This window comes from Trachypithecus francoisi, unplaced genomic scaffold, assembly GCF_009764315.1.
Source record: "Trachypithecus francoisi isolate TF-2019V2 unplaced genomic scaffold, Tfra_2.0 Lachesis_group6, whole genome shotgun sequence".
Classification (NCBI taxonomy): Eukaryota; Metazoa; Chordata; class Mammalia; order Primates; family Cercopithecidae; genus Trachypithecus; species Trachypithecus francoisi.
The window spans coordinates 13627285-13648737 of NW_022681471.1; the positions used below are offsets into that span (position 1 = coordinate 13627285).

At 35.8% G+C, this 21453-nt stretch overlaps 1 protein-coding gene across 1 annotated transcript in view; it reads right to left on the reverse strand.

Annotated features, from left to right (window-relative positions):
• Nucleotides 1-10392: 10392 nt before the first annotated feature.
• Nucleotides 10393-21453, reverse strand: part of LOC117078438 (teneurin-1-like) — a 348633-nt gene continuing 337572 nt past the window's right edge. Inside the window, exons 4-5 of the mRNA XM_033201992.1 lie at nucleotides 12183-12443; nucleotides 10393-10541 (exon numbers count right to left, since the gene is read on the reverse strand). Coding sequence (XP_033057883.1) covers nucleotides 10393-10541; nucleotides 12183-12443 — 410 coding nt within the window. The remainder of the gene's footprint in view (nucleotides 10542-12182; nucleotides 12444-21453) is intronic.

Below are 21453 nucleotides of genomic sequence, written 5' to 3' on the forward strand. Positions count from 1 at the left end.
ACGCAGATCTGTATTAAGGGCCTCCTCCTGTGATGCATGCAGGTGCTGACTGTGGTAGGCAGGGGTAGGGTGATCCCAGACCTCTGGTGGAATGCTTGGGTGAGGGTATCAGTGGCTGCACTGTGCCCCTGCTATCAGGGAGCCACGGGATGTTTTCAGTGGCAGCAGCAATTGTCAGGCAGATGGGGAGTGTGCACTTTTGCCCTGGATAGTAGCTACAACAGGGTAACCTGTCATTAGGGTGCTTGTTAATGTAAGAGGCTCTACTGCTGGGGGCAGTGGGGTTGCTTCCAATGGCTCATACTTTGAACCTGCTGGCAGCAGCCAGCTGTGGTGGTGGCTGTAGGTAGAGGATATTCATTGTACTCCAGGGATGTGTAGAGGCAGAGGATGTTGCGCCCCAGGGCAGGACGCTGTCTGTTGGAGACTGAGCTCTCAAAATGGTGTCATGTTGTAGCTGTTTAGGATTTGGGGGTGGGTGGGGGGTGAGACCCAATGTGACATTCTCTGGAGCAATGCCGTTGCATAGTCTCCAGGCATATTTCCCATGTTAGTCTCGGGGCCAACATGGATCAAGGGTTCTCCATAGCTAGGACTGCAGGAGTTCACAGTGAGACTGCTAGGGTCTCTCATTTATCCTTTCCTCATATTGGGGATCTTCTCCAGGCCCCCAGCCCATTCCAGCTGAGCAGGCTGCCTTGCTTCCCTCTTTTTCCTTGCCTTACGTATTTCCTGTCATTTGTTGAATTCTAGCATTCTCCCATAGATGATGTATTTGAAGTGTGATTACTCGCTATTTTGGTTCTTCTTTATGGAGGAGGTAACCAGATGCCTCTAGTCAGCTAGCTTCCTTTCTCTCTCTAATGACGTGTAATTTTAAACAACATACAGTCATGCATTTCTTAACGACAGGGATACAATTTGAGAAATGTGTCGTTAGGCGATTTTGTCATTGTGCAAACATCACAGATTGTATTTACACAAACCTGGATGGCATAGCCTACTACACACCTAGGCCATAGGTGTAGCCTATTGTTGCTGGGCTACAAACCTGTAAGCATGTTATTAATACTTCACCAAATATTGTAGGCAATTATAATACAATGCTAAGTATTTATGCATCTAAACATATCTAAATGTAGAAAAGGTACAGTAAAAATATGGTATTATTATATTATGGGACCATTATCATATATATGGTCTGTCATTGACCAAAACCCTCTTACACAGCACATGACTGTAGTTATATTTTTCACATTTCAAATTGGTGAAAAATATTTTAAAGTAAATTATCTAGTACCAGTGAGGGTACACTAAAATGGCCACTATCATGCTTTACTAATGGAGGAGTATGAATCTTGATATAATCTGATAATATATATCTTGAACCTTAATGAAAATATTTTTGAACCCAGTAATTTTATTTGTAGAACTCTACTGATAATGAATAAATCAGAAAGAGACCAATCTTTGATCACAAAGATGTCTATTCAGTATTTTTGTTCTAGTGAAATACTGGAAATGTTAATATCCAAAAATATTGTACAGTTAAGTATGCTACATCTACCTAACTAATATATTTAAAATAACATCTAATTAAGACAGTAATATTGGAAATTGCTTACATTTAATTTAAGTGAAATATCAGGTTGTATGGATCCTGATAAGGATACATGATGCATGGAAAGACAAAGGTAAGATGCTAATTCATGAGAGAATGTGACTAATATTTTATTTTGGAGAGAACATCAAGGATTTTTTCCTGTTTTTCAGTAATTTCCCAATTTTCTTTAATAATCTATTTATTAAAAAGTATTACTTTTATAACAAAAAATATTGAAAACATAGTCAACTTGCCTCTGAAATAGCCAAGATGATTCCCCTTTTCTCTAAAGATATTATTTCAATTATTTAAAAAAATGTTCAACTAGGATATATGAAAAAAATTCAACTGCATGCATTCAAATTGTGAACTATTCTGCCTATGTGAACTATTTAAATACCTACCAAAAAAATTAACTCTGACCAGTAATCTCATGAATATCTATCAAAAGTGAAAAGATGGACAGTGCAAGGTAATATGAATGACTTAACATAAGCCCATTCCCAAACCAGAAAAGAACAACCAAAAGCATGTGTCCTAACTATGGCAATTGAAACATCATTTTCAAATTCAGATGACAATGTTGTCATTTTATTTCTGGTGAATATATGATCAGCCATATTTTTTTCCTTCATTTTCCAAGCTTTTTTAAAAAACTCTGTTGATAAGCAGTCTCTGAAAGCACTTTAACTCATTTTGGCTTCTTTCACAGTAATGTAAGTAAATAATACATCAAGTAAGAGAGTAGGATAATATGAACTGGAAAAAATTATGAGACTTTTTGTCGTATGTGATCCCATTTGTACATGCGTGCAAAATTTGGGGAATGATATATAATACACAGTAAGAGAGTAAATAATACATCAAGATCAACTCCAAAGACTAACCTGTATAATACTAATTAATTTTAATAGCTACATTACTTGTACTGATTTAACTTCTACATTCAAGTTTGCTTTCATGTAAATATATCCATATATTATATATTAAATATTAAATATTATATATTAAACATATGCATACCACACATTCACATTTATTATTTGTGTGCAGATATTTATATTCTGTTTTTAAATTAAAATAAATTTTTAAGCAATTTAAATTTCAAATTGTGGAAATTATAGTACTGCTAGCAAAGACGTATACATATATTTATATATATATATGGAGAGAGAGAGCGATCCACCAGCTATAAAGTACAAATAGTTGACTTTTACCACTTAAAAATGTAAATCTTATCATATATACACACACACAATGCACCTATTTAAAAAGACAAATATACAACTAGGAAAAATGCATAATATGTAGTGAAGGTTTTTTTTTTACCCTTAATATAGGAAGTACTCTAGAGAACTAATAAGAAAATACAAAAATTCAAATGGGAAAGTGGGCAAAGTATGTCAACAGGAAGCTGAGAGAAGAGATGGAAATGGGTCATTAACATAAAAAAGATGACCAAGCTTACCCATAAATAGAACAAAATACTAGCAAGAAGAAATACTGTATTTTATCTTGCAGATTGGGTATTAGAAATCTTTCTCATCATTGCCAGTATTGATAAGTATATGGGAAAACAGGCAGTTTTATATAGCTTTAGTAGGTAAATAAATCGGTAGGTCTTTTTTAAGGGGGAAATTTGGTAATATCTAAACAAACATTAAATGCATATATTTTCAGCCCATCATTTCTACTTCTAATAAATTATACAAGAGTTGTGTAAAAGATGTGTACAAGGATATTAAGTGTAGCATTGTTTTAATATCAAAACACTGGAAATCTAGATGTCCATCAACAAGGGACTGGCTAAAAAAAATAACACATATATAAACAGAATCCTATACAGTCATTAAAAATAATGAGGCAGATTTGTACTACAAATATGGGGAAATATCCAAGATAATATGAACTGGAAAAAATTATGAGACTTTTTGTAGTATGTGATCCCATTTGTACATGCCTGGAAAATTTGGGGAATGATATATAATACATTATTAACACTGACTGTCTCTCAAGAGTGAAACCTGAAGGATGGAGAGGGAGGGGGATGTTACACTTTACTCACTTTAAATCTGTTTTTACCATTAATTTTAAACCATTGGCCAATATTACTTTAATATAAAGATAATAGTACCTAAAATTACCTACCGAAAAAGAAAATACGAACTTGTTATATCTACCTTGATAATGACTTGAAATTCAGTATCATCAAAGTGGTTTTTAAGTTTGAATATCACAGCCACCATAGAAGTGTCTCACCCACACATAATCCCAATAACTTCCACACTTCCTCTGACAGTGTAACATCTCCAAAGGAGCTGTTACAGAGTCAACTGCACTATCTCATACATGCCTAATGGGTCCAACAGAGCCATTAGGATGTTAGTTATATGGCAGGGCTCCTGCTGAAGCTATTACCAAGTCATTGCATTGTTTCGTACACTTCCTTTAACAATCAGATGGTTTCCGAGGAACTGTTATCACTGCTATGTAAGGGTCCTATATAACTTACACTACCAGGAGAAAACAATAAAAAGTAAAGGAAAGAAATGGAAAACAAACAAACAAATTCCCTCCATCAAATGTACATGAATGGCCCTACATGGTCAAGTATCAGAAGAAATAACTCCTCATTTGGGTATAACTACTACCTGCCATTCAAGAAACCCAGCATTAGGCTAACCATTTTTTTCACAACTCCAGCTGTTTCCTTGAATGAATTTAGGGTCTGAGAACAGCATATGCATGACTATGATGACACGTTTATTGGTAGCACATACCACACTACTTAGGTTCTGTGGTATACAGTACAGAAGCAACAGGGAGCAGTACTAATGGATTTCTCGGCTGTTATGAGATTGTATCAGATATTCCCTTACCTGTAAAGTTCCTGAACAGAACATAGGGAGCTCAGCTACCCAACAGTCAAGGAAATCAACAGGGCTTCTGAGTACTAATTAAAATCCCAGCTCTCCCTTAAAGGGTTACTTCAATGACAAGGGGAAATACAATAGCACAAGCTAACCCGCAGCCAGGTCTGAAGTGCCTCAGTGAATTTCCTCTCACAGTCTTCTAGGTTTAGCAGAATGAGGTTGTTGCCTATTAATAAAATGTTGTATTATTTAAAATAAGACAAGTGCAAGGATTTTTACCCAATTTGAAATGAGCAGAAAGTAGGCTGGGTTCTGCTAGGCTAAAGAGTTCCCTGGGATATTAGATGTTTCAGAAGCTATGTTGCCTCTTTGTCTAATACTTGATAACAGGTTCCTTACCTGATAGCATCTATCCCATAATATGTGCATAATAAATTAATAGTGATAAACAACAACCACAACTGACATTTATAGAGCATTTCATTGTAACAGACACACTGTAAAGTGCTATATATCCAGTTTCTCATTTAATCCTCCCACAAAAACTCCCAAGACTTTGCAGCTACCATTTGACAGATAAAGAAATTAAGACTTGGAGATCTTTAGTTACCTGTCCAAGGACATACAGCAGGTAAACGGCAGAACTAGCGCAAAAACCTAGGTCTGTCTTATATCATGGTTATTCTTAACCATTTACTATGCAAAAAACATTATTTATTTAGATTGTATTAATATTACCACTTTTATGTTAATAAATGGTTTCACATCCCTTGTGCTCTCAGAGCAAGCTACCGTATCTTTATCACAGTATTAACTAAAATGTATTAAAATTAGCTTTCAATCCTCTCTAGTAGACCTCTTTTAGTATATGTATCCATTTGACACTGACAGCCCTGCATTGGGAATTGCTTTGAGAATCAAATGGGTAGGCTCCCAGAAAGCAACATTTTTATTACTGACCTTACCCCTCATTGTAGCTGAGGAGACCAGTGAGCTGAGGAGACAGCCGACTCAAGTTGAGAAAAGTATTCTGTCTCCTTGGAATTTAGAAATGGCACTAAAAAAAATCTGGTTAATCTTAGCTTATTTCCTGAATAGAAGAAATGTGAACTAGGGTTTTATGGGGTATGGGTTTTTATACCTGTCTTGTAGATGGGAAACTTAGAGAAAGTCAAACTGCAGAGACGGCGTTGAAGGAAATGGGTTTAGAAACAAAAAGCAATGTCTTAACAATTCTTCTGAAAATTGTTAAGGGACTGTAACAAGTCCCTTCTTGTGGTGTAGCCACACTCTTGCCCTGAGTCCAATGAAGTATTCTCATGTACTTTTTTTTTTTAATTTTTATTTCTTGTGGGTACCTAGTAGGTATACATATTTATGGGGTACATGAGATGCTTTGATATAGGCCTGCAATGCATATTAATCACATCATATAAAATGAGGTATCCATCCTCTCAAGCATTTATCCTTTGTATTACAAATGATCGTATTTTACTCTTTTAGTTATGTTAAAATGTACAATTAGACTATTACTGACTACAGTCACCCTGTATTCTTATGTACTTTTAATACAATTGTTTTCAGTTTAAGCTAGCTCACGTTGATTTCTGCTACCTATAACAAGCAATCTTAACTAATAGGGCATCAATCTCTCCCAGGAGACTGTAAATTCCTTGAGGTGGGGAGTGTGTATTATTCATCTTTCATATACTCCCAATCTCTAGTACAGAGTTTGGCAAAAAGAAGGTGCTTAATAAATATTGCTTGAACAGAAATATCATTATCATCAAGGCTATAACTATAAATAATTTATTTGCAATTTATACTTTATTAAAGGTTACAATACTTTTTCACTACCTACAAAATTTATTTCCACTTAGCTTCTTGGTAAACAATTTTTATTTTCACATTTTATAATCCAACTGTTCCATTCAGGCCACATGTGAAAAACATATTCTTGGAAATTGATTATTCAAATTTAGCTGTTGATACTGTTTTTTCCTCCAGTTCAATGTATAGCTAAATGTAATTATTGACGGATACCCTAATCACTGAGGTTGATACTTAAGTAGGGCTGTCAAAGTCTTCTAAGAAATGCTCATTAGAAAGTAAAGAATGGGAGAAAATATTTGCAAACTACCCATCTGACAAGGGATTAATACCAGAATACGTAAGAAGCTCAAACAATTCAATAGGAAAAAAATCAAATAATCTGATTTTAAAATGGGCAAAAGAATAGACATTTCTCAAAAGAAGACACATGAATGGCCAACAGACATATGACAAAATGCGCAACATCATTAACCATCAGAGAAATGCAAATCAAAACTACAATATCATCTCACCCCAGTTACAATGGCTTTTACCCAAAAGACAGGCAATAACAATGTTGGCAAGGATGTGGAGAAATGAAAACCTTTATATACTGTTGGTGGGAATGTAATTTACTACAGTCATCATGAAGAGCAGTATGGAGGTACTCTAAGAAAAGTAAAAATAGAACTACCATATGCTCTAACAATCCCACTGCTGTGTATATATGCAAAAGAAAGGAAATATATCATAGCACTATTTACAATAGCTAAGACACAGAAGCAACCTAAATGTCAACCATCAACAGATGAATGGATAAAGACAATGTAGTACATATATATAATATAATATTATTCAGCCATTAAAAGAATGAAATCTTGTCATTTGCAACATTAATGGAATTGGAGAATATTAGGTCATGTGAAACAAGTCAGGCACAGAAAGACAAACATCATCTTCATACTGATTTGTGGGAACTAAAAATCAAAACAATTGTACTTATGGAGATAGAGAGTAGAAGAATGGTTACCAGGGGCTGAAAAGGGTAGAGGGAAATGGGGGAAAAGGTAGGCATGGTTAATAGGTGCAAAAATATAGTTAGATAGAATGAATAAGATCTAGTATTTGATAGCACAACAGGGTGACTGTAGTCAATGTTAACTTATCATATATTTTAAAATAACTAAAATATTGGAATTAGAATGTTCCTAACAAAGAAATGATAAATGCTTGGGGTGATGGTACCCTAATTACCCCGATTACACATTGTATGCCTGTATCAAAACATCACATAATGTAAGCCCAGCACTTTGGGAGGCCGAGGCAGGTGGATCACGAGGTCAAGAGATTGAGACCATCCTGGCCAGCATGGTGAAACCCTGTCTCTACTAAAAATACAGAAGTTAGCTGGGTGTGGTGGTGTGCACCTGTAGCCCCAGTTACTTGGGAGGCTGAGACAGGAGAATCACTTGAACCTAGGAGGTGGAGGTTGCAGTGAGCCGAGATCACACCACTGCACTCCAGCCTGACTACAGAGCGAGACTCTGACAAAAAAAAAAAATCATCACATGTACCCATAAATATGTACACCTATTATATATCCATAACTAAAGATAAAAAAATTAAATTACCATTAGATCACCTATCAGAGATAGAGTTGTGTGTTAGATGATCAGAGGTCTGACACACTATAGCACTTCTATCCTTATGAGAGTCACACAAGACAAGATCGACAAAAAATATATTTTACCCTTAGAACAATACATATTTTTCATTTATTTAGTGCCTACTGTGCTCTAGGTCCCCTTGCTAAGTATTGAAGCTACAAAAGTGAATAAATTAGACCATTTCATCAAGTAGCTTCCAGTCTAGTGCTTATTAACAACCATTGTTAGGATATAAAGTACACAACTCTAGTATTAGCCTATGATGAGTAGTAATGCTGTTAGTAAGGTGAAATGGGAATAAAAATGACATAGAATAAAGCATGATGTTTGATATCAAAGTATCACCTAGGTATTGACTGTTCACAGGTCCCAGAATGAAGCTAACTTGAGTGAATGTGCATCTTTCTTAATAGACAATTCAGCATCAACAGATGATGAAGGGTTTACTTAGGACAAATTTGAGAGAATGGAAACATAATGCATTAGTGCTCTGATCCCTGTGAAAGCCTCCAGATCCCCTTCTGTCACCTGATGGTTTCCTTTCTAGTACTTCAGGCCTTTAAGTTCAAATGTTTTAGTGCTGAAATTAAGGGTTATTTCTTAGAATTCTTCATGAGTTATAAAATGTCAGAGACATAAATTCAATTAAGGGCAACCAATAGAGTTAAGGAAATGAGAAAAAAAATTCTGAAAGGCTTGGCCAATTAATGAAATAAAAGAAACAAGTCCTTATAGACATGATTTTGGAAACATAAGTAGAAAACCAAAGTCATATTCTCCTAGGATGAATAGAATAGTAAGCATCTTTGAAATTACTTCTCAGAATATTTCTCAGTTGGACAATTCACCTAAATTAACAATTTCCTCCATCTTAACTTTTATCTAACATTCACAGCAGTGTGGCTCAAATGTTCCTAAGCTGATCCATGATATCATGCCCATTGTCTCATCAATAATCTAAAATTCAGAAAGTATAGGAAGACAGAAACAAAACAAAATGTCATTGACATTAATTGAGCCACAGGGATGGGATGGCATGGAGTCTGAGGTAGGAAAACATATACATAACAAATATTCTAAAGATTTACTTTTTCAAATATAACATACATCAACTCAAATTAATAAAATAGATGACTTGATTAGCATGCTTTCATGAATGGATGAAATCAATAGGAAATAAATAGCAACATTTCCACACAAACGCCAAGTTCATTCATTGGAAATAACTTGTTTCCTCAAGTTAACGTACTTTTGGAAAAGTCATTTACATTCTTATCTTAACTCAAACCAACTCCTCAAGGATCTATGGAAATGCTAAAGGCAGGCCAGGCATGGTTGTCATCAATTAAAATCTGTGGAATCCACATTGGTAAAATCTTACCATAGGTGATAAATAAGAACCCAAATTATATACTCTTTATTGAAAATATTAGTAGGAGTCAAAGTAAGACATAGAGAACTGAGCAGGGAAAAGTTGTTCAAGTTTACATATTGCATACACACATGATCCAAGGGACAAAACAAAGCATACTTGGGAAATAATCCAGTGAAATTCAGCTAGATTGCTTCTGAATTGTTGTTTTAACACTTCCTCATATGTAAAATGGAGACAACAGATTTTGTTTCACAGAGTGGTCATAAGGATGAAATGGCATAAAGATATGAAAAGTGTGTTTGGAAATTTTGAAATGCTAATCCAGTAATAATAGTGAACATTCATATTGTTCCTACATGTTAAAAACACTGTTCTAAATCTTTATATACTAGTTTCATCTCATTTTGAGTCACTGCCCTGTGGTGGGATGTGTGGGCCCTACTTCAAGGTGTTAGAGAAGGGCCCCCAGCACAGACCGGGTTGTGAAAACCATTTATAAATGTTACTTTCAGTAGTATCCCTCTCCAAAGGGGCAAAACCCAATGAATACAACGAAGGCAAAAGTAAAAAAAAGAACAAAACACCAATGCCCCCTTACTAAGGAATGACACAGTGTAAATATAGGTTTACAAAAGAGGATGAACAACATTTTTTTTTCATTTGAAGGTGTTATTTATGATTGATGACATGGATAAAGTGTGATGCTAAAACCAAGCATGAATACCTGGAGGAAGAGACCAAGGCCAACTCCTAGGCAACATCTGGAAGTTATGACAATACCTAAACTATACTGAGTTAATTATTAGAGCCATGCCAAACATGGTATATATGTAGAAAGTCATAAGGCCAAATCCAACCCATCCTGATTTCAGTCTCTCCTCCCAGGTTAAAGAAATGTTTTCTCATCCTACCTGGAATCCTGTTTTACCCTTCTCCCTAGCTCCCCCTTCACCTCCTCTTCACCACCAACATTTACAAATGAAATTTTCAAGAAGAAAACAAACAAATAAGCTGCCACTGTATTCTCTGACAGGTTCATTGAGCAGGCTTGTATGTTGTTTGTCAGAGAAGCAGGGTTCTATTTTGTGGGGGTAGGGTGCCAGGGATGGGGTGAAGTAAAAATAATTGGTGATCAAATATTTGAAAACACTTGCCTTGAGTAGACCCAGCTTGAGCCTCCATGTCACAACAAACAGGAGAGAATTTGAAACCTGTAACAGTAACATTTTACTAGTTAAGCCTTGTCCAAGTCATCTGCAATTCCTCACACTTCAACCCTTATCAACTTCATCTAGTGGTGCTTTAAAAAAAAACCCAGCTTTATTGCAATATAATTCACATATGTAATATTCATCCTTTTAAAGCATACAGTTCAGTGGTTTTTAGTATTTCTGCAGAGTTGCACAACCATCACAACTATCTAAGTCTAGAATATTTTCATCACCCCAAAAGACACCTCATACCAAGGGACTTGCTGAGGTAGAAGAATAGTAGAGCCCAGTGGGGAAACTTCTTCCTTTCATTTCAATGTTTCAAACCAGTGAATATGTTCAGAGTGAGATGAGGGACAACAAGATGTCTTGCCAATATAAGAGATCACCTACCATCCCATTTCATATAATTTTGATCATTGTTTTTCCCAGTTGAAAGATGAAACCCAGAAAACTGTAGTGACCAATCAAAGGTCTCCTAACTTCTATCCTAATGCCTTTCACTTCCATGAATGTGCTACATATGTCAAGTATGTTCCCTTCTCATTTCCATATGTTACTTCCTATACTCTTGGCCAAAGTCAACAATGCATACACATACATATATGAAAGTAATATAAAAAAACAAGTAACATAAAAAAACAAGACCCCCAAGGATACTTGGTGATATCATAAAGTGTTATGGTCTATTATTTAGGAAGTGATATTCTAATTAGTAGGCAACCTCTAATTCCTGATTATATGGCCAGTGTCACGTTTGGGTTAAAGAAGGCAGAAGTGGACAAAATAGAAAAAAAACTGCAGGTACAGGGCAGCTGGCTATCTCTCTGCCACCTGAAAAAGTACTAACAGCTAACAGACTAAGCCTTGTGGTCATGGTAATGAGGACCTATAAAATGTACACAAACAGAATGATGGAGAGACTAGATGAATGTGTTTAATAAGCAGTAATGTGCTTTTTATGAAACTATTTTGTTCTCTGGTAGGAGCAAAAGAACAAAAATAAAATAAATTAACCCCTTTCCAACAAATCAAAAAGACAAAATTTTCCTTTTATAAAAGTTGCAAGAAAATCATATATGCTTACAACGTAATGCTGCTGCTAGTCCTTATTGTCAAGCAAATGGATGATGTCATTCACCTTCTGGTTTTTAAATCATTTCAGTCCAACCTGGTTAATTTGAGTTTGTACATTCAACAGGTTAATCTGAATCCAAATAGTAAGCACATACAGAATGTACTTGCTATATAATTGTTCGTCTCACTGTTCATTTATTGATATAAAGCCCAAATACACGAAATTTGGACATTCTATAATAAATTCTACTAGTATTGTCGTGGAAAATAAAGATGAAAATAAAAGGTGAGTAATAAACAAAACATGCACAATATTACTGATTACATGAGATTATTTCCCTTGGGGGCTCACCGAAAAATGTAAAATATTTTGTCTGTTATTACAAATAAATGTCTATTTGCCAGATACTTAGGTACGTGCGTTGCCCATGAGTCCCTGCTAACTTGTATTTCCATTCTGCATATTAAATGAAAGAAGGGCAGATATAGGGAAGGAGAACAAAGCAAAGGCTAAAAATTGCATTTTTTCTGTGTTTCATTTAAATAATTCAAGTAGTTTATTACCATTTTCCCCATCAGACTTCCTTTCATGGTCAGTGTCAGTCAAGGATAATGCGGAGTTGGCCCGACTGGACAAACAGGAGCTATGCTCTGATTTCATGCCCCTTATCCACATTCTTAGTGCATGGTCGGGTGAGGCAGCACCTTCTGTCTCTGTGTCCACATCAGATCCCATCTCGAGCTGGTAACCACGCCGAGAAACGCTGTGCATGTCTGTTTGGTAGCCAGAGCACAGAGTGTGAGAGGTTTCACAGAATTCCATCTCTGAGAAGAAACAAAGTTCAGAGAAAACGTTTAGAAGTATGAAGAAATCCCCCAGAAAATTCTACTTTTTGTCCTCATTCCCCTCTCCCCCATTGGTAGTAATTATCTGTTTTTGCAAAGTTAGAATTCTGGCCTTTTATTTATGGTAGCTAGGACTCTGTGTTTATTTTGCACTTCTGTAGCTTAAAATTATGCTCCTGTTGATTCTTACAGGGTTCTGGAAAAAGCGTGCCCAAAATAGCTTTATAGCTACAATTTTAGGTTTCACAAATTGTAATGAAATAAGTGAGTGCAGAGGAGTATAAAGTGTAGAGAGGTGTCCTTTAAAAGATATTCTTTTCTAGGAAGAATATATATGATCTGCAGAGCGTACCTATGCTTAAAATATTAAAATTATTTGCTTTTCTAAGTATCCATACACATTGGATTTAAGAATAAATAATTCAATGTGAAAACTCTGAGAAAAAAGCATTAAGTTCGAATGCACTTTTCTAAAGTATTTTTCCTAAAACATGTTAATTTAAACTCTAAATCATCCGTACCTAATATCATTATTTTCCATTGATTTTAAAGGATTTCAAGGCTGACTTTATGCTAATTATTCTGTTTAATTCTTTTTTTTCAACAAATACCTAAAAAAGTTTAGTCATATATTGTACCTTGGCAGTGGTTCGTGGATTGGATTTCCACTCCTTTCTCCCTAGATCTTAGAATTATAAAATTTTCAGAACCTTAAAGATGATGCAATGAATTCCTTCTTTTTACAGTTGAGGAAAATAAACGCCAGAGGATAGGTATTATTTTTTCAGAGCTCACATCGGATAGCAACAGAGCCCTTTTTCCTAAAACAACCATCTAGGCATGGTTTCTGCTATACACCAACGATGCCCCCTCAACTTACTGCATGAATATCAAGCATTCAGTCTTATAGTCAATTTTACATTCAATTATAGCAAGGTGCCAAAAAGGGGAAAAGATGCTTTAACAATTCCTAATAAGTTAATGAAAAATGACCACATGCCAAGACATATCATCTGAAATGTCCATGTAATACTTAGATAAGATAATCCAGAGATGTAGTGCACCATACAGGATTTTCTCAGACTGACATCAGAGACAAGATATGTCATTTGGCTGGGAAGGAACTTAACTGAGTGCATCTAATCCTTAGCACATATCAATAAAATGCAAACTCTAACATGAATTTAATTCTTTGAATACAGAAAGTACTGGATTTTAGACCACACACTAGAGGAAAGCAAGCAGAATATGAATATATTTTTAAAATAACTATTTTTGTGGCATATAATTACCAAATAGGGGTTTAACAAAAAAATCTTATTGTTTACTTAATACCACTAGGTGAATAGCACTGTGCTTTGTGAAACATATAGTAGGCAAATAAAGCTACTACAATGTATTAGAAATATTCAATTAAAAATTAACTCTTTCAGGGTTATAAGTCACTGCTGAGTATGCTACCTTTTGATTTCGATGATGAATGTCTTAAAGAGTAATTCTCTTTTTCTACAAAAACTTGGTTAATTCCAAAGTAGTAGTATTCAAAAAATAGTCGTGGTTTCCACTTGTCAAACATAAAATGTTATGAAACCATGCTTCTTCTTGCCATAAGGCTAAAAGTAAAAATCAATTTTGTCCAATATAAATTTTAGCAATCTAGAATATTGGGATCAGCTAATATTCATGCCTCTTAATTTCACAATGTTTCATTATCCAATCCTACTGTGCAGTTGTTGCTACAGCAACCTGGTAATAACCTTCAGCTTGAAGCTGCAAGAATGAATTTTATATAGGTCTGTATTCACAACTTACTTCACTCCCCTAAAACAGTGGCTCTCAAACTTGTCTGTTTCAGAATCACCTAGAAGGCTTGTTAAAACATAGATTGCTGCACCCCACTCCCATCCGTGCCTTCCAATTTAAGTTTCTGATTCAGCAGGTGTGGAGTAGGGCCAGATAATTTGCATTTTGAATGACTTTCTTGGTGAGACTCATGCTGTTGGTCTAGGGATCATACTTTGAAATCGACTGCCCTAGAGATTTGTTTGAAGTGGATGGGAGCCGGAATGGGTAGTAGTGAGGGTGCAAGTTTATCAATGGCATTACCACAGATTTTGCTGCATCATCTCTAATTCTGTTTAAAGACACAAGAAAGGAAGCTTTTGCTCTGAATTGCTGTGAAGTGTCTCCACTTATTTTCCATGAATTCAGGGAACTAATTAGAAATTTACTTCCAAGAGCACAGACTTGCATTTAGTTTCACTCATACAATGGCATACGAGATGTGGCTTTCCAAAGATTTTAATATGAGCATTTGAGTCATGGCATTCATTGGAAAAGGATGAGCAAATAAAAATAAATGCAGGTCCAATTTGTCATTCCAGATTAATAAAACATGAGATAAAGTTTTTTTAAAAGCACTGACAGATGTAAGCAGATTCTTTTTAATTAAAGAGATTTTTTTCCCATTCAAAAGGAAATTAGAATATGGATTTGTTCCTTTCTAAGAAAATGCTGTGTAATCTGATCAAAAATTGCATAGGATAAACAATTTATTTTCTATTGGAACTATATCCTGCTTTGACTACAAAGACTAACTCATAAATTCTCTAATTAAGTACAGTCAGATAAAAGTACACTTTCTTGTCAATCTATAATTAGAAAAAGTAACAATCCAAATTAGCTATCAGTTGCTCTTCTTAAGTGGTAAAGCATTAAAAAAAGAAAGAACGAGAAAAAGTTTCACTTACAGTAACCGATGTTTATTGAAATGCCTCATTTCCTTTTATTGAAATCAATGTCACCATTGTAAAACATTTTCTTAAATACACAAACATCTTGGTGGTGCTCAAAATTCCCAAAAGATGCATTATCTAAAGCACTTATAATGCACCATAAGTAGGTTTTCTAGCCTTGTACATATACCTTGTTACCTAAAGTACTGCATATTCTCTAGAGAAGATAAAGTTCAGCAGCGTGATCAGGGCTCACTGTAGCCCTGACTTCCAGGCTCAGGTGATTCTCCCACCTCTGCCTCCTCAGTAGCTGGGACTACAGGCACATGCCATCATACCTGGCTAATTTTTCATGTTTTTTATAGAGATGGGGTTTCTTCATATTGCCCAGGTTGGTCTCGAACTCCTGGACTCAAGCGATCTTCCTGCCTTGGCCTTTCAAAACCCTGGGATTACAGGAGTGAGCCACTGCACCTAGCCTGTACCACATTTCTTTATCTAATCTGTCATTGATGAGCATTTAGGTTGATTCCACGTCTTTGCTATTATGAATAGTGCTGCAATGAACATCTGAGTGCATACATCTTTATGGTAGAATGATTTATATTCCTCTGAGTATATAACCAGTAATGGGATTGCTGGGTTGAATGGTAGTTCTGCTTTTAGCTCTTTGAGGTATTGCCATACTACTTTCCACAATGGTTGAAATTCAATTTTTTAAGCGGGCAAAGGTTTCAAGAGACACTTCACAACAAAAAATAGAGGTGGCCAAAAAGCAAATGAAAAGATGCTCAACATCACTGTTACCAGGAAAATGCAAACTAAAGCCACAATGAGATACCACTACATACCCACTGCTATGGCTAAAACAACTCTGCCCACAAGAAGTGTTGAGAAAGAATGTGGAGCAATTACAATTCTTATATACTGGTGGTGAGAAAGTAGAACTGTGCAACCACTTAAGAAAAAAGTGTGGCAGTTTTCTGAAAAGTTAAAGCCATACTTACCAAAAGAGGAATTGGACTCTTGGACATTTATCACAAAGAAATGAAAACTTCTGTCCAAAACTGTACAAAGTTGTTCATACCAGCTTTATTCGGAAATAGCTAAAAAGTACAAATGTCCCAAGTGTCTATGAACACATGAATGGATAATACACCTGTGGTATATATACACAATGGAATATTACTCAGTCCTAAAAAGGAATGAACTATCGATGCATAGCAGTGTTATGGACTTCAAAATGATTGTGCTAAGTCAAAGAAGACAGACAAAAATCTACATATGGTATGCTTCCATTTATATAAAATTCTGAAAATTCAGACTAATCTACTGTGACATAAAGCCAATAAGTGGTTGCCTGGGGAAAAGGGTGGAGGGAGAGATGGATAACAAAGGACACAAAAAAACTTTGGGGTGATCTAAATGTCCATTATTTTGATTGTGGTGATAGTTTCACAGGTACATGAACATGCCAAAGTTTATCATATTGCACACCTTAAGTATATATAGTAAGTGTAGTTTATTATACTTCAATTATACCCCTACAAAGATTTTTAGTTGATTGTACACCACCAGATATTAAAACAACAAGGAGACTTTTGAATCAATTGTCACAGGTGGAGCTGAAAGTCTAACAGCTAGAAGGAGGTCTTGCTCTTTTCTCTCTAGTGGAATAAAGTAAATGTAACATGAACAAAAACATAGTCAAAATGTCACCTTGCTTATATCTAAGCCAAGAGGTCATCAAAACTAACGGATGCATGATTTGTTTTTTCTTTCTTTCTTTTTTTTTTAGATGGAGTTTTGCTATTGTTGTTCAGGCTGGAGCACAATGGTGTGATTTTGGCTCACTGCAACCTCCACCTCCCAGGCTCAAGCGATTCTCCTGCCTCAGCCTCCCAAGTAGCTGGGATTACAGGCACCTGCCACCATGCCCAGCTAATTTTTGTATTTTTAGTAGAGACGGGGTTTCACCATGTTGGCCAGGCTGGTCTCGAACTCCTGACCTCAGGTGATCTGTCTGCCTCGGCCTCCCAAAGTGCTGAGATTACAGGCATGAGCCACCACGCCCGACTGATGCATGATTTCTCAGTGATCTTCTAGGGTGTACTTTTGTCCTAGACACATAAGAGTTGAAAGTCAAATTTAGGAGGGAAACTAAGGATGAAACTCATCACTGTTAAGCTTTCAGCAGCTAGGGAAACATTTACAGTTGAGGATCATGAGATTGAGTAGAGTTCTGGCACATAGGGCCACCTTAGGCATCTACTAATGCTAACAAATTAATAATTTTTAAAAAATGCTATGAAGTGCTGAAAAAAAATGACTGTACTTTCTGAATCTACGGGTTGATCATCAGGTGTTCAGCCTAAAGAAGCCACTTACCAAAACTTGAGAAGGAAAGTTATAGCTATCTGTATCAGCGTTTTCCTAGAAATGCCATTTCTGTGCTTTGTTTTGTTTTGTTTGAGAAAGGGTTTCACTCTGTCACCCAGGCTGGAGTCCATTGGCATTATCTTGGCTCACTGCAGCCTCGACCTCCCAGGTTCAGGTGGTCCTCCTCCTGCCTCAGCCTCTCCAGTAGCTGGGACTACAGGTGTGCACCACCACACACAGCTAATTTTAAAATTATTTGTAGAGAAGAGCTTCCCCCAGTGTTGCCCAGGCTGGTCTTGAACTCCTGGACTCAAGCATTGCAGGTGTGAGCCACCATATCCGGCCAATTTCTGTGTTTCTGATATGCTCAAGACTATTTTTCTTAAATTTCTATACCTAATGCAAATGATGAGTTAATGGGTGCAGCACACCAACATGGCACATGTACATATATATGTAACAAACCCGCACGTTGTGCACATGTACCCTAGAACTTAAAGTATAATAAATTAAAAAAAAAAATCAGAACAACAAAAAAAAGTGAGCTTCAAGGCATTATGCTCCAAATAAGTAATTGGAAGCCAAGAAGTGTGATTAATTTTAACCATGACCTAAGAAATTTGGGATACAACTTTTAAGAGTATAGTCCATTTCCAAAATAAAGGAGGGGGGGAGGGGATAGAATTATTAGTTTAATTACTGTGACTCATAACATGTTTATAGATTACATGCAGAAGCAAGTGTTATTAATCATCCATTTGGTTTTTGGATAAGTCACTTAACATTTTTGGGGCCACAGTTTTCTCATTTGTAAGATGTATGGATCCAACTAGAAATAAATCTCTAGGTAACTGCCTTGTTCTAAAATTCCGTAATTATAACCTGAACCTGTTATCCAACATACGTAATGGCCAATGTGCTCAAATGGGAAAAGAGTTAGTAGTTTTATGAATCAAGGTGCCATTTATACTTCTTTGTGAAGGATATAGTACATATTTAGTTAAATAAGATCTTGTGCCATAATTATAATTCTTGCCATATTAAAGTATTGATACAGCCTATGTATCTACTATGAATTGCAAGATTATTGATAGAGAAATAGAGAATCTACAACTTAAAATGTAAGAAGCAACTGAGTAAATCGTTACTCATCAAATATAAAATTATCCATTTACAACACGGCTATTGGAAACATAATGAATAAAATTCACACAATTAAAAAATATTACTGACACACTAATAATTCATTACTGGTTCCAGGGAAAAATGTAATGGATTATTACAATCTTAAGCAAGAAATACAGAGACAAAGAAGTAAGTAACACCAGATAAGAGGCAAATAATTTTTACTACTGGGTACCATTTTATATTTCTCAGTTTGAGGGCTTTAAAAAGAAAACGGTATCAAATTGTCAACCAAATCAGTTCAAGTAAGTTTACTTAAACACAGCTTCACTAAACACCCACTCAATTCAAGTAAAGAAATCAAAACAAAATAGTCTCCTCTGACTTATCTTAGTCTTAGAAAATTAGTTCAATTTAATTTCCTTCTTTCTTCATGAAAATGTTTTATCAAATGTACAGCGCTATACTAGGCAGTGAGCAGAGTGAGTTAACAGGACCTTGTCATGTCCTTTGGGAAGTTCCACACAGAACCTTTTCAGCCCCTAATGATAACAAGGTAATAAAGGCACATTGTCTAAACCTGACTTTTATTTTTCTGCTGAGGGCTCATCAGCTTTTTCTGGGGCACAGGAGCGAGAGATGGAATGCTCCATGTGCAAGACTGGAGACTGTGGTTATAAGAGGACTTAAATAAAATAACTAAGCTTCCTGGAGCCTACTCTCCCCTTGACAGTTCCAAATGCACCCATTATCTCGGCACTCAGGACCTACTAATTATGCCTTATTTAATTTTCAAGATTTCTCCATCTGTCAGTATACTGAAAAGCATGGCAACAAATCTGGGCAGAGTTAAAAGCCTGAAGTAGAAACATTCATGCTTTGTGACCAATATTGGCTAACTGGAGACATCCCAGAATGTAGTTAAAAGGCTATGTTAATATCATAAAAGGATGCTCTCGGAAGTACAATGAATTGGAAATCTGTAAAAATGGTTCAAATCAGAGGACACAGAATTGTAGCAGAAACTCAAAAGAAAAGAAGACGAGGTAGAAACTTGGAAGAAATCAAAACAAACTCCAATCATATTTAGAGAGAGATTAAAATATCCTTCAGCAATGTAAGAAGAGGAAGAAAATTTGATGTGGGAATAAGCAAATGCTAACTATTTCCTTAAACTAATTTTTACCTTAGTGAACGGCTCCATTTAGACTGTATTCACATAAGATGGGAGCACTTGTTTGAAGCTAACTCAGCAGTACCACTACAATGACAAAATTGGATGCTTGCTCTACAGTCTTTGTAATAAGAGTCTGGAAAAAGAATCAGGGACTAGAAAAGATGTGGGAGGTCCTGAACTTCAACAGAAATTTAGATCAATGAGAACCTGTGCATGTTCCTTTTATTTCAACATTTTGAATGAGACAGAGACTTCCTGGCCTAAATGAGAAATTTTCAGGGCTACTGAACACTGAAAATGCATAGTGCTCAATGGCCCTAAAAATTTCTCATTTCTTACACGTGTTGGCCCAATTTTCTGGCTGTTCATAACTCATTGGAACCTGAATTCTTATTGCCCATTGTGGTCTTCCAGGTATTCTTGTGTATTTCCATTATGTTCACTAAGCATGTGCAGCTTTTCGGTCAAGGAGTGTGTGTGTGCGTGTGTGTGTGTCTGAAATTTTAAACTACGTTAATCTGCTGCACAATTCTATCTAGAGAAGTGAGATCAATGAACTACTGTTAAATAACCATTAAAAACACTTGCGAATGCTTCAAACACATACTCACAGAGGCAAGCAATATTATTTCTGTAACATTCTACACTTCTCTGTAAGCATTTACTTTGTGATGAATGAGTAAAGATGACAAGATAGAATGGTACAACAGAGTCAGGGTCCATCATCAGCTACAGAATAAATTACATTCTAAGGTTGTATTGCCATCCTCTCAGACCTTAGAATAATTCTAGGCAAAGAGTGACCCTAAATACCAAAGTTTAAAAATTAATAGTTAACATGGAACCACTCTTGAAAGAGTTAACAACTTGAACCCAATTCTGACACATTCGAGGTGGTTTAGCTTAACATAAAACAATGCCTACCAATGCAAATTGAAAAATTGCTATTTTGGTAAATTAGCTGTCTGTTTCAAATAACAGATGTTCCACAAATTTGGCAAGAAGAGAAAGACAGCAGCCCACTGGCTGTGAATTCAGGAAAATACAATTTATAATATTAGACTAATGGAGAACAAGTACTCAGTATCATCTTTTGACTGAAATAGTCACACAAGGGAAGCTTTCTTCACTATACTTTTTGGCATAATATATTGGGAAATAATTTCCTGTTAAAATTCTTCAGAAATGTACTCTAGGGTGCAGAACTGGGGAAATTTTACTGAAACTAGTCACAAAACCTTGGTAAAAGACCATCTTTAAGCTGGCTTGAATAGAAACTTCTTTTGTCATTCTCATCAAGTAGTTTCATGCCATATCCCAGATAGAATTTATCATCTCAGTAAGTTTGTAGAATGCCCTGGAGTGGGTATGTAGCCCTTCTGACAGCCTGTTTTCAGGAACTCAGAAAATGTCACTAAAAAAATAAGTCAGGGATAGAAAAAAGAAATTCTGGCTGGATGTGGGTGACTCTTGACTATAATCCCACCACTTTGGGAAGCCAAGGTGGGAGGATTGCTTGAGCCCAGGAGTTTGAAACCAGACTGAGCAACAAAGTGAGACTCCATCTCAATTG